General features: G+C 37.8%; 1 protein-coding gene across 1 annotated transcript; it reads left to right on the forward strand.

Annotated features, from left to right (window-relative positions):
• Positions 1–53: 53 nt before the first annotated feature.
• Positions 54–15,146, forward strand: LOC100249524 (flowering time control protein FPA). The gene is made up of 4 exons (XM_010659205.3): positions 54–286; positions 419–730; positions 12,012–13,258; positions 13,689–15,146. Exons 1-4 carry the CDS (start codon positions 284–286, stop codon positions 14,923–14,925), a joined length of 2,799 nt encoding a protein of 932 aa, XP_010657507.1. The 5' UTR covers positions 54–283; the 3' UTR covers positions 14,926–15,146.
• The last annotated feature ends 170 nt before the right edge of the window (positions 15,147–15,316 follow it).

Consider the following 15,316-nt stretch of genomic DNA (forward strand, 5'->3'; position numbering starts at 1 on the left):
TTTTATTATTTTAACGAGGAAATGAAATGAAAAAAAAAAAAAAGTAGCATTGGGTGAGTGTGTTGGCGACACATGGAAAACCGAGGTGCCTCGTGGCTGAAAAGAAAATATAACCAGATTAGGAATACTTGTGTGTATAAGAATGAGAATAAGGGCCTTCCTCACAAACCCTAGAGCCAAATCGTGAACCTCTCTGGACTGAACTCCCAACTGCCGAATGCTTTGCGATATCGAAATCCGAATCAACGGCGCCATTTGAGGCGATAAAAAGAAGAAAGAAAAAATGGTGAGTTTGTATCCAACTTCGGATTTTGAAAATTTTTTTTTCCTGGTTTGTTTGGTTGCGGTGAATTCGATTTTGTTCGATAGATTGATTGTTGATTGATTGATGGATGGATGGATGGATTGATTGGTGTAGACTGGGAGAGGTGCAAGAGAGAGGTTTCGAAGGGATTACCCTCCGAGATTTGAAGAGAAGAGCCACTCTGGGCGGAGCAGTCACCCCCCATCGAGACACTTATGGGTTGGAAACCTATCGCACAGCATTTCTGAGAACACTCTCACTGATCCTTTTCTACAGTTCGGAGAGCTCGACACTGTCGCTTTTCAGCCGGGTCGTAGCTATGCTTTCATTAATTTCAAGCAGGAAGAAGATGCCATTCATGCCATGAGATCACTTCAAGGTTTTTCTGTGGCTGGCATGCCTCTTAAAATTGAGTTTGCAAAGGCGGTTAGTTTTGTCCCATCCTTTCGTTTCATGTGTACGTTTATATGTGTGTATATCAGTTGTTCAATTCATTATTTATATAAAGGGCATAGCAGCTTTCACTGGCAAACATTGAGCCAACACAATTGCATATTTTGCCTGAAACATTTTGGCCCAAGTTTGAGTTAAAAATATAAAGAAAGGGAAAAGAAAAACAGGTCATGGCATAAATTTGAACTCATTCAGCAACAGGGGCACATGGGAATATCCACATGATCTGTGTGTTTAAGTTCACAATCTCATCAATAGTGCAAATTTTTTAATCTCGCATGTTCTTTGGGTATTTGGATTGAGTTGGTCTTTTACATTATGAACAGAAGGGTTATTCAGTATCTTGCTTTGCACTCGGTTTCTCAAGTGCATATTTTGAAGATCTACATGTCTGATCCAATGAAGAGTAATGCCTTGAAAAGCATGCAATTTGTGCTTTTTAATGGTGAACTACTGATTATTATTATGAGTAGGACAAGTCTTGTCTAAAGAGTGTCGATGATACAAGCAAAATGTAATTCTTTTTCTGGTTAGGCCAACAAAAATTCATATGGAAGGTGCCTAACAAAAATGGTTCGCCCCTATGTACATAAGGGGTGTACGAGAAGCTCCAAAGAACAAACCCCTCCAAAAACACAGTAAACCTAGGACTTATTATACACAATTTAGACTATTTATAAGGTCCTGGAATGGACAAGTAGCCAACCACTCCTAAAGGGATTTGAAAAAGTCTCCTTCAGCTTTTGATCTGATTTCTCTTCTTCATTAACAAGTTCAGTCATTATGCACTCTTCAAATGCACCAAAATAAGCAAAGTGGAGTCATTCGCCAAACCTTACTCCACTACTTATGTAAGCCTCTCATCTTTCGGCACAATGAGGAAAATATAATTGCTTTGAAGCTTTACTTAAAATTTACCGGGACAAACTAAAAAAAACCATGAAATGGATGTATAACTGCAATATTTAGAGAGACAAAAAGGAAAATTTATCTCAATGAAGTGGAACTGTGGAGTGTAACCCCTTTAATTATTTTGACCCATGTTGCTCACATTTTTTATTTTTTGGTGGCACTTCTTGTCGTCTGGAATGGGCACTTTGTGTATGTTGGTATTGCATACATAGGGGTTAACTATTGCTTCTAGAATGGCAGAAGATAAGATAGCTAGCAGCTGATAGTGAATTTTTAGGAGGTTTTTGAGTCCTCACCAACAGGTTATTAGATTGTCACGTGAAATCTCATTGGTGTTATTTCCTGTAAAAGGGATTGTTACTTAGATATTTTGACTTGGTCTATCCATGTATGATAAGATAGATAATAGCATGACCGTAATGAAGAAGATACAAGTAAATTTGCAATATAGGATCTGATGGATAAGTAGATTAGCATACTCCAGAAGAGGTCCAAGGATGTTTGTTGTTTGCTGAAGAGGCTGATCAGGTTACAGTTAAAAGTGAGAGCTCGAGATTTGAAGCTTTAGAATTGAAAGATTTTAAGATAAACATAAAAAAGGACCATGTATAGATTGTAGTGGCATTAGAAGTGTAGACCATGTGAGGGCTGGGAGATAACTTTATGATGATCATTTCTCTGATGTTGGGTTGAAACTAGTAGGGTTGACTGAAAAAGATGTTAAATTAAAATGTGATGATTTTACTTGCTAAATGCTCATGCTGAGTTGTGTGATTTATCATTGATGATGCCTATCAACCTAGAGAACTTATTTTTATAAAGGGACACATGTCTGTACGGCTCTCTTATTCAAAGTATATCTCATATGAAACATTTTTTTTTTTTGATAAATAAAGAGATTGTATTAAAAAGCCACCAAAGCAGTGGCTAAAATTACAAGAGAGAAAAAAAAATGCCCCTCGCACCCTAGCTGAAACCAAGGCCCGAGGAGCATCCCAAACCACATGAAACATGATTAGCTTTCTCAAAACAACTTGTAAATTATTTCACTTTATTTTTTTGGAAATATAAATGGTTGTCTTATTTGTGAAACTTCAAGACTCATCTGCAACATGTGCATAACAAAAGAAATCATAAGATGCTCAAGGAAACCTTTCCCCTATGAAAATTGGTCATAGAAGTGCTTTAAATTGATTCATTCAGAAGCAACAAAAAGCAATCATATTATTGTATTCAGAATTACGTCGTCCCTCATTTCTCTCCCCCTTTCTTTCTTCCCACAGTATTCTCATGTGAAATTTTGCTCCAATGATGGGAATACTAATATTTCTATATAGTAAAAGTAGAAAGCTAATAAGAGGTGTCTTCTATATTTCAAATTTCATTTCTTATGATATTGTTATTGTTTTTATCATTATTGTTATTATCATTGCTTTTTATAAAAGAATATTTTTATTATTCTGTATAGTATGCTATTCTATCTATCTTGAAGAAACTCTTCTCTCTCTCTCTCTCTCTCTCTCTGCATGTTACAGTAGTGTAATTACAACTAAAACAATATTCTTGTCTTGAGTTCTGTTGAGTTGATGATCATGAAATGTGTAAAAATATGCAAAAAGAGAATATAACAAGAACAGCGAAAAAGAATGCCCCTTCTTTGATTGAAATAACGAACTAAGAATAAGAAGAAAAGGTGAAAGGGGAGAACAAAAGGAAGTACTTCTTGTTGAAGGGCCACAAGGTTCACAACGAATTTTCAACAGTGGTAGAGTCCTTCCTGATGAAATTACCTGCCATTGATATTTTGAACCTGAGAATCCAATTGATAGTATGGGCTACTACAAAAGCATGATGAACAACCCTACTATAACTATGAAGAGACCACATTGGAATTTGTTTAATTAGAAAAGCAAGTAATTCCAACAACACTATCACCTTCCACCATAACATAAATTATTGCATGGTTAGCACTTTGTGGAAACTGTTGAAGGCCAAGCAACTTACCATGTATATTCTAATATGCCTTTGCTGAAGTTGAGAAGACAAACAGAATATTGCCAACATGATCTTTGCAAATACATCCCAAATTTCTGATAAAAAATACCTTGATTATTCATATGACTTGGGTTTCCAAATGAACAACACTTCACATTCTATTTCAAGTAGACAGATTAGAGAGAGCCCCAGAGGAAATATGATTCAAGTTTCTAGAAAGTTTAGAAGATGTTACATGTTTCCAGTCTGTTAATGGTATTGTGATATCTCGAAATGAGGAAGACTTCAGCCTTCCCCGAATGGCACACCAAGGGAAGAACATACCTAATAAGTTGCATTTTTCCTATCCTCCGAAATAACCTACAAATGGCTAAGCAGGCATTATAGCATAACACCCTTGTGGCCCACCAAAATTGGAAAATAAGAGAATGAAAGTAAGTCTCTTTGTGTAGAAGCTCAAATATCTCTAGGGAAATGAAGTCCTTTGGAGCTAACAATAATTCCTTCTTGCATAATGAGTCTCCTTGTAATGTGATTTCACAGCCACTGAATTGCCTCAATTATTTACTTCAAAGAATTTATGCATGGGAACACTCTTCAGTGTATAGTGTTTGTATTAGGTTTCCCCCTATGTTTCATGATTGGCCTTGACTCTTTGGATGATGTAGCTTGTTTTCCTTTATGCATGCGTCTTGTATTTTTCTGGTATTGTTACATTTTTCTTTATATGTGCACCAAAAAGAGAAAAAAGAAAGGAATGCATTGTACGATGCATGGTAATGAAAAATGCAACAAACTAAGGTGCTACTGGATTAAGTGTCTCCCAATCATCTTCCTCCATTAAATTTTTAAAATTGAGTAAATGCAAGTCCCATACTTGTTCTGAAACCATTCATTATGTGGCATCCTTTGGAAGTCCAACTAAATTGACCTTCGACATGGTGAAAATGAAAGGATGCATCTCATTAAGCACAGGATGATAACTGGAGCTGGTTCCTCTATTTGAACCTCTTTCAGCACTCTTAAAAAAACACGTCGTAGGCAGTCTTTGAGGACCACTCCAGAAAGAAATTTGTGCACCAAGACTCACAGGTTTAGCCATGCAAAACCCTTGTACTGGAAGCCTTATTGACTTCTCCATTGACTATTTCAAAACCCCTGTACTGGAAGTCTTATTGCTTACTAATCAAAAAAATTTCTCCATTGAATATTTCACCATTGAATGCAAAGCAAGAATTGCCAGAAACAAGCAAGTCCTGTCACAATACTGATGCCTTCCACAATGCAGGAATTTGTTTGGGAACTTCCACTCGGATAATTTGGGGACATCTAGTCCAAGACCATCAAAATCCATCTGGCAAATGATCTAAAATCTCAAATAGTCTTGGTCAGTATTTAGGAACTCTATTATGGTATGTTACATCCGGAAAATGATCTAAAATCTCAAACGGTCTTGGTCAGTGTTCAGGACTCAATTATGGTATGTTACAGCATTTTGGAACATTTGTATTCACTTGTTACAGGATTCCAAATTTGAATCACATCTTCATGGATGTTCATCAAGTGAATGATCTATTTGTTAATCCACTCTTATTTCAAATTAATCCTTCCTTTCTTTCTCTTTCTTGATTTCCTCCAGTTTTTCCAAGTGTGGGGTGGTTGTGAAGGAATGCCATCTAAATAAATATACAAGTAATTTTTATTGCATTCAAAAATGTAGATGCTGGTTCAGCAACTCTAAATATCTCCACATCCACTGCCTACTGATTGTTATCACTCCATTTACTCTTAACTATGTGAAGAAGGATGAAAACATAGATATGCTTTCAGTTGTTTCTTCTGGGTTGGCAGTTGACAATCAACCACCAAGTCAAGTTTAGTAAGACCTGTCACAACTAGTGAGCACAATATTTTTCTACGGTTTCTTAAGCTTTGGAAAACCAAGTGTGCAATTTTTATTTATTTATTTGATAGATAAATGAGTAAATATATTAAAAGCACTTAAAAGGAGGTGCACCAACATAAGCAGAACCAAGTATTCAATTTTCAACTTAAACAGGATATATTCGTACTTAACAGGATATATCCAGAGTCTCTTTTGATTCAGGAAAGATGTTCAGAAATTTCATATTAGTCAATAGAACTGTGGTGCTCTGTGCAAAACTGATGCCCATGCAATTGAACTTTTAACAATTTGTAAGAGACTACACTATTATATAGATTTTCTGGTTTTATTAAGTTAGACAATAGGCTGATTTGATATAATGATAGGTTGATCATCTCCTTTTCAATTAAATTTTAGTGGTACAACAATTTTTAGAAATACAGGATGGGGCAATACTACTCTTATCTGTATTTTCCTGGTTATGCTGCAGTTGCAACTTGAGGATACATACTTATACAGTGATCCATTTGTGGGGCCTGTGCTAGATAATATCAAGTTTGTGAACAATGATTGGGAAGCAAAGTACTTAGATACAAGCTAGTTGATGTATAATTCACAAACTTGTCAATTTGTAGCTTGAGTGATGATTAGTCTGTAATGGGTTTCTTTGATGTGTATAACTCTTAAGACACAAAATTGCAACAACCTTACTCTAGTGTTGAAGATAATTGCTGTCAATGATATTCTAGGTTGCAAAATTAGGTCTAATACTAAGCAACATCCCCATTATTTTTTTTAATATGCAGAATAGATATAAATATAAAAATATTAATAAAAGCACGTAATAACATGCAATCCATGTACATACAATGTATACAGTTTGCACAAAGGCAAAAGGAAAAAGAATTGAAACAACCAACTTCCATCACTAAGCTAACCAACTCCCAAGTGATCTAAAAAATCAGGAGTGATTAGCATTTTCCATCTCTCCATTTGAATGCAAGAACAAAGTATAGAAACAAGTTCTTCACAATCAAAATTGATGGGTGCACTCATCAGAGGTTCTATTATTGTGTTCTTCTAAATAGACTGCGAAAACCATGATTTGACCTCCAAACCATCTTTTTCTCTTGGTGCCTGTGAATGCTCCAAGCCAGCAAGTAATACAGCTCTAACTGATTGGGGGAGAATCCAAAACACTCGAAAGAAAGAGACCACCAAAGACCATGTACATTTACACATGTGACACCAGTTTGGGATGAACTTGCATAATTTTACCAACTTAGCAATGTGCTAGACCACTGAGATTATGTCTACCACACAGCCACTTCCTGGTCCTGGAAATTTTGTCTCAACCCAAGGTCCTGTTCCTAACCTCCTCTATCAATGTAAAATAATCTGTCACCCTGGTTTTCTTATTCTCAGTTATGCCATACAGCTCATGGAACCTAAGCTTCAAAATCTGCTCCATGCACCACATGCTGCCAGAATGGCTCTTTGCCCATTCTCTGCATCCAAATGAAGTATCCTCCTCAAATCCTCCCACCTGCTTCTAGTACCTTTGTAAAAGCTGGACCCATGACCTTGCTTCTCTTAACTTTTGCACCCTGCATTGCAAATATAAACCCCAAACATTATTGGGCATTGCATCATTTTATGTGCATCATGCAAGTGTATGGTATAAAGAGATGATATTTACTTTGCTCATCCAGCAAGAACCATGGCAAACAATTGCTGTTAGATATCAATTAATGATGCATCTTATGATAATATGATTCTTCTATTTGAAATTTTACTTGATTACATAGTTTATGTTGTTGGGAGGAGAAAATTACTCATACTACTGAAAATGGCTTATCATAGATGGAAATATCAGCTTCAGTCCAACTGAATACCTTCTTGTGTCCCAAATTTTCTGCACTTCTAATGAATGTTTGAAGGTATCATGTTCCATTGTTTTGATCCCAAGTAGCCAATCCAGGCTTGATCATGAAAGGACTCCATAAGGAAGGGCCTTTAATTTTTTAACTTGGTGCTGTATTGAGAAATCAATTAAATCTGTCTGGAAGGTTTCTCCTGTCAGTGGTTCTGAGGTTTGGCTCTTCTGTGGACTACAACAGTTCAAATTTTATTCCTGTTGGAGACTACTTTTATTAGTTATGCACTCTTTTTGGAATTTTTGTGAAATGTGCTAAAAGCTTTCATCTGAAAGAAGCTTCTGGTTGAATAATAAATTGTTTAATATCATATTCCAGTTATTCATCCTTGCTTTATAATTCCATGGTAGATTCTAAATGAAAAATTGTTCACCTTTTTTTTTGCCTTCTATTCTAAAGTTTGATAGGTACTTCTCATTCTCATTGAAATTCCATGGCAGCGAAAAAAGCTGTATACAAAGACTACATGATGTTGAGACTTAAAAATGTAAAGCTTTCACTTGTATGTGTTGGTTTGACCAATGAGGCTATGTCCTTGTTATGAAATTTCAGAACTTGGTTAATGAAGTTTTTTTATCTTTATCCTGCTGCAGCAGCATGGTATTATGAATTGATTGGGTCATATTTAGTTTGTTGTGAAGAGTAAAGACTTGCAGATTTTTTGCAAAAATTTATTAAGATGACTCTTGTTATATCTTGTTTTTTCTTTTCTTCTGTTCTCTCCTTCCTCTCTTCTCACATTTGAGTTGGTTGAGATGCATGCCTTAAAAACTTCTTTTGATGCTTAGGAAAATCTTTAGGGTTTTGTATTTCTGTACTTCTTTCAAACTTTGATTTGGAATGACAAAGGTAAGAAAAAGAGTGATACAAATTTTGAGTGTTCTGAGATGACTATCTTCAGTTTTAATCTCCAATTATCTTCTGATGATCCAAATTGATCTACTATTTAAGATGAGGGTTAAAGTTCTAGTTCAATTACCAGCTAACCATTAGTTAAATGTTTATCTTGGAAGAGGAAGACCTCTAATTAAAAAAGGAATCAAAAGAAAAGGTTACTGCTGTTACTTTGGGTTCCTTACATCAGTTTGATGTGACAGGAGACCCACATCAGCATCTGATCTACTCCATTGCCTTGTGTGTGGATCTCTACTGACCAGCCTTGGAAAGTGGAAGTCTGGAAAGATAGAATAATTCAACTGCAATCAGGACCCTACTTCCTCCTCCTGATCTTGTGCTCTTTAACAAAAGTTTGCCATATAATCAGTAAGATTTTTTTGTTATGTGCACAATTTGCCCAAGCTTTGATGGAACTTTTTTACTTTAAAAGTTGATGGAATTTGTTTGTCATTTTTTTTCCAATGTCAATTGAAGCACATTTATCAACTTAGTCACGTCCTTTTGAATTCAGTCATCTATCTTTCCTCTACCGTGATGTCAAAAGAAATATTTCTATTTCTATTTCCATGTCTAGTCAATTTTGTACGGAAATTTCTGCTTCAAAGGGCATTTTCAAGTAAACTGAATACCATGTCATATTCACATTGTTTTTAAGTAAACTGAAAGAATGTATTTTTAATTTGATTGTTAATCTTCTCATATTTTGAGAGGCATACATGCTGTTTCTTAATCATAGGAGACCTATATTATGTTAGCCCTGGTCAAGGTAGCAAGCCAATATCTTGAGGATGGTTCCTTCATGAAATGAGGAGGTAGTAACCTTTGTCATGATGACATAGTGAGACTATTGTTCCTGTCTGTCTCTCTCTGCCTTTCAGCTAGCAGTATGATTGCGCTAAATTGTGAAGTTGGGAGTTGTCTGTTAACTGTTGAACAATTCTTTCATGATGAGTAGAACTCTTGGATTTGTGTCTGATGGATATCAAATTCGTCCTTTAAAACTCTTTCCTCATAATATTGATTTGTGCTGAAAATTTTATGCATTGATGAATGGATGGACAAGCCAAATGGTTGCCCCTGCTTTTGCAAGTAGAGTTTTCCATGCAAGATGTATTATTTGGCAGATTGAAGTTCTTTTTGGGGTTTGTTCTGATATTTCCTTTTAATTGGTGTTTTAAGCTAAGCAGTAGTTTATTCTTATATTTCCTTTTAATTGGCGTTTAAGTTAAGTAGTGATCAACAGTGAACTTCAACAGACAAGCTCCTCTCTTTTGCATTTCTGCTGCCTTGCTATTTATTCCTTTCCATTCTGTCCATTTCTATCATCACAAAGCTCCAATGATTGGTTCAATCCCACCTGACCCCCATCCTCAAAAGATGACTTTTTGAAAGTAAAGCTGAGGTTATGAGAAAGCTCATGATGGTATTTAAACTCATTAGTTTTGCAAATGTGGATCATCCAGTCCATTTAGAGTGGTTGCTTCTATTATTTTTTTAATAGGCAATAGAATTTATAGATACGATAAAAAAGCAGTACACCAAAATGTACAGGATGTATGCAACGGTTAATGAACGGCAATGCCAAAAAAGAGAACACAAAAACAACCCTCTCCCTCAACACAATCCCAAGCAATCTACAAATTAATCGAAGGCATTGAGTCTTCTTTTTTGTACAACCTAACCCATACTAAAAGGTTACTTAGGAATAAACATTTCAGCTTTTGATCAGATTGCTCCTGCTCTTTAAATGTTCTTTAATCTTTTCCCTCCGAATCATCCAAAAATTGTATAGCCTAGTGGGTCATTACATTCTTATGTAAAGGAACCATGCCAACTTAAAAGAGTCTCTCTGACCATGGAAGGAATGATCCAAACCATGCCAACTAAGGAGAATAACAATTTCCATAAATGATTTGGTTGAGTAAAGGAGAATGTGATTACGCTTCATTTCTATGAGAGAACATCTATATGCTAGTGGTCATCCTCTCCTTTGAAGTTGATCTAGCGTCAACACCTTTCTGCAACTAGCTTCCCAAGTAAAAACTCATTTTAGATGGGATCCATGAATTTCAAATTAGGCCTGTTGAGAAGGGAATTGAACTCCTTGGCTCCAAAACAGAATAGAGAGATTTGACAGAGAAAACTCCACTCTTTTAATCCATCCAAACCACCTTATCATGTTCTTCCGTTTACCAAATTGTCTTGCAATTTTGAGAAAAAGTCTGCCGAAGAGTAAGCTTATTCAAGTAAGGGAGGTGACTGATATTGAGGGGTGGGCTGCTGCTTTGGGTAGTAGGGTGGGGATCCCCACATTCTATCTAGGCCTTCCGTTGGGAGCCTCTTTAAATCTCCGGCTGTTTGGAATGTGGTGGGATTGCTTTAACAAGAGATTGACCTCTTGGAAAAAAACAATATTTGTTGAAAGGGTGAGCCTTTGGGGAAAAAAATCCTCAGGCAATAAGCTTCATCTTGTGAAGTGGGACATAGTTTTTGAGGCTAAGAATTTGGGTGGGCTTGATTTAAGAGGGCTTGAAATTCTCAATGATTCATTCTTGGCAAATGGTTGTGAAGGTTTTCTGCGGAGGACAGACAATTGTATATGGAAGAGTATTGAAGGTGGCACGTTTGGAGTGAGTGGTGATGGATGGTGCTCCAAAGGCATTGGAAAGCCTTGTGGAGTAGAACTTTGGAAAGGCTATATAGGGAGAGGATTGAGAGAGTTTTGGCTTAGGACTACCATCTTTGTTGGTAGTGGTTTAAAACCAAGTTCTAACTAGATAGGTAGTGAAATGAGTCCTTGCTTAAGGATTGTTTCCCCTCGTTTAGAATTCCTCTAATATCAATGCTAGAGTAGGGGATCTTTGGTTGGAGGAGAATGGACATGGTCTCTGAAACCATTGTTCTAATAGGAGTTTTCATGATTGGGAGTTGAAAGTTCACAAATTCTTTGATTTCATTCTTTGGTGTGAAGTGGAACAAAGATCAGGAGCCTGTCTGTTCTTATTGTTCTTTTGTGACAAGCTAAAGGGATTTGGAAGTCCAGTTTTTTTGCTTCTCTCTTTTTTGATCTCCTTAAACACTGCTGGTGTACTAGGAATGTGCCCCCTTCATGCTTGTGACATTTAATTATTTTATCTTATTTACCATATATATTTCCTTCTTCTTTTAATCCTCAACCCCTTCCCACCCAAAACAAAATAGAGATGACTTTTTGACGGTCAGACTGAGGCTTAGAAGGAAGGTCACTGTGGCATTCAAGCTAATGGGGCTATTGTTTTGTTTTTGTTTTCCCTTTGTATTTTTTTGTATCCTTAAAGCTGTCATCTGTTATGTGAAAGATGTCTCGAAGATTATCTCACCAATGGACCAAAATAAATATGATGGTGCATGAAGTCATTCATGGCCTTCTGCTTATACAAGCATTATGTTGTTTGTTCTTTATTTCTCTCTTTCTCCATCCTGCATACTCATAACTAGTTCCTTTTCCTTGTGGGTTCATAATGAAGCTTAGCTTCTTTAGTTTTGTTCATTTATTTTGTTTCTTGATTTAATTGATGAGTCAAATCCATAGGAATTGTCCTTTTGTAAAATGGTGTTGAACTTATCTTGGTGAGATTTTAAATTACAGGAGAAGTCATCAACAGCATCACGTGATGAAGACTACCTGCAACGACGGGATGAACAACGGTCCACAATAAGAGGATCTCCATTCTCTCAAAGGGACTCAAGAACACGTCATGGTAGTCCTGACACATTTTATCCTGACAAGTCTAGTATCAGTGATAGAAAGGGAGAGCCTTGTGAGGTTTTATGGATAGGATTTCCCTCCTTACTGAAGGTGGATGAAACGATTTTAAGGAAGGCCTTTTCACCATTTGGTGAGATTGAGAAGATTACTTCATTCCCAGGTCGTAGTTATGCCTTTGTCCAATTCAGGAGTGTGACGGCAGCTTGCAGGGCAAAAGAAACTCTTCAGGGGAAGTTATTTGGCAATCCCCGTGTGCATATTTGTTTTGCAAAGAGTGAACCTGGTCCATCAAACGGTGGAAGGAATACAATGAATGCCCCTCCATCCCCACATTTTCAGTCCAATAGTCGCCCTGGATCTTCTGAAAATTTCCGGCAAGAGAGGAATTTTGGGAACTTCCCTGGAGATCCCAGTGTCAGATCTCCTCGTTTCATCTCAAATTTGGAGACCGAAGATTCTGATGTCATTGATTTTGGTAGGAAGAGTACTTTATGGACAGATGGAAATGGTACATTTGAACATAGGAGGTTCCGAGACATGGGATCTGAACTAGGAGCATCAGCAGACGTATATGAGCATCACAGTAGTCCTACAAGAGACAGGGTTGCTCACTTTCGTGATTTTTCTCCCCAGAAATTTCCTCGGAGAAGTCCCTTCTATGAAGATCCATGGGACTTGCCAGAAGATGCCTACCTATTTCATGGAGCAAAGAAACTAAAAACTGGCTCCTTCCCTCCTGAGAAAGAGCTTCCAGAGTATCCTTTCTCTGTTGCAGAACAAGAGAAGCATTTACTGCCAAGAATATTTTCTGACTATCCCCAACCTGAGGCCATTGATAAAAACTATGAGCCTGGATCGTTTGGGTATAAACAGATGTCTGATCACCCAATGAATCTGACCCGTCCTCATGGGGAAATGAGTGAACAGTGGAAAGCATCCTATGATGGTTTTCAGGTAGGTTCTGGTTCTTTGTCTTCAAACCCTGTTGATTGGAAAAGATTAACTCCTGAATCACATCCATCTTCTTTGAGTGGGGAGTGGAAATGGGAAGGGACCATAGCAAAGGGAGGATCTTCCATCTGTCGTGCTCGCTGCTTTCCTGTGGGAAAGGTCATGGACATCATGTTGTAAGTAGCCTGTGCTTTACTTTGAGATTCTTCTGGAGTAATTTCCCTGCAATTCCCACGGCCTCTCTTTCAGCTTGGACATCTGCTAATTAATAATTTCCAGTCATGACTCCTTTCCTTTTGTCATTATTTTAGGTTTCTAGATGTGAGTGATCACAGTCTCCTTCAAGGGTGCATTTTGGCATCCTATTTTGGAAATGCAATGCTTCATATTGTTAGCCCTCAAGGGTTCACATTTTGTCTAATAGAATAAATCAATTAAAGCAACTCACTTCACCAGAACTTAACATGTGATTGAGAGACTTTTAGAGAGCACTTTCACGCTTATTAAAACTACCTTATCCAAATTATAGGGTCCCCTATCTTCTTCCTTCACCTCCCTTCTGGACTTGCATTTTGAAAAATTACTAACACTCTTCATATGCTGCAGGCCTGAATTTTTAGATTGCACTGCAAGGACTGGTCTGGACATGCTTGCAAAGCATTACTATCAAGCAGCTAGTGCTTGGGTGGTATTCTTTGTCCCTGAAAGCGATGCTGATATTGGATACTATAATGAGTTCATGAATTATCTAGGGGAGAAGCAGCGAGCTGCTGTGGCTAAATTGGATGAAAGAACCACGTTGTTTCTCGTACCCCCATCAGAATTCTCAGAGAAGGTTCTGAAAGTGCCAGGGAAATTGAGCATTTCTGGTGTTGTTTTAAGGTTAGAGAATCCTGGTTCTAATTTTGGTTCTCTTGATCAGCCGCAGGCACCGAGTTTCATGTCTTTTCATGGGGATACACAATACCCAAAGCCAACATCACCATCGGGCCTGTTTCCTCCAATGGCATCTTTCCCAAATTTTGGTAAATCGGGAGTTAGCAATGTGTCTTATACAGGGAATGTGCCCACTTCAGCTCCACCTACCTCATTTTCAGGCTCTGCCCATGCTGTTGGTGGTGCATCCAATTCCATTAATGAGAACAGTCCTGAATATCTGCTTCATCAGCGGAACCCTTCACTGGGACCAAACTGGTCACCTCACCATCTGCAGAATTCAATTTCGGGTACTAGAAATGTACCTTTGCAAGCAACCAATAGTGCTGTTGATACCATGGTTCAGGACTACCAGTCAATTATGCAAAAGGCTGTACAAGGAACAGGCTCAAGTCATTATCAAACTGGAAATTCTGGCATCCCATTATCTGGAAGCAGCAAATTGCCTCTTCAAGAAATCAAACCTTCAGTTTCATTGCCTATGCCTGTTTCCCTGCAACCAGAACAACTGGCACAGTTGGCATCATCTCTACTTGGGCAGCAGAGGCAATCGGGAAGCAGTATGTTGTCTGGGGGGGAAGATTTTAGGCAGCCGAACACAATGAATCCACCTGAAAACCCATTTCGGACAGCTCAGAAATATGCTCTACAGAATCATCAAGTGTCTACTGAGCTTTCAACATCTCAGTTTGGTCAAGTGCAACAGCAGCAGCAGCAAACACCAAATGTGCCTGTAATGCCTCACACAAGTCATAGGGAAGTTCAGACAGGGGTTCAGGGGAATCAACCACTGCAAAGCACTGAGACACAAGAGGAAGTGGAGGCAGATCCACAGAAACGCTTGCAAGCCACATTGCAGCTTGCAGCAGCTCTTCTTCAGCAAATCCAACAAGGGAAAGGGACTTGACCAGAAGCATAAAACTAAAATTTAGAGGTTTGCCATCCAGGGGAGTTTTAGTCTACAAACAAGATAGTGGACTTCGTCTGCACTAGATATCGAAAGGGAGAAATGGCAGATAAAACTTTTTGGTTTTCTTGATTAGCTTTTGACTGGCTGTATTTTGCTTTGTTCTGTTTAATGAACACCCTGCTTATCTTTAATCTTAATCAGCTCCAATATTGCTTCTATTTTCATTTTTGTCCATACCAGTGGACTGTGAACCAACCAGCCCTGATGGGCGCTTTAATTTCGCCATGACTGGAAACTTCCTTGGAACTGCATCGCTTTGCTTCAGCCAGGGTGTCAAATATCTTTAGTCCTGTAGGGATGATAGCCCTCTCTGCATGGTTTTTCGATC

This window comes from Vitis vinifera, chromosome 12 (assembly GCF_030704535.1).
Source record: "Vitis vinifera cultivar Pinot Noir 40024 chromosome 12, ASM3070453v1".
Taxonomy (NCBI): domain Eukaryota; kingdom Viridiplantae; phylum Streptophyta; class Magnoliopsida; order Vitales; family Vitaceae; genus Vitis; species Vitis vinifera.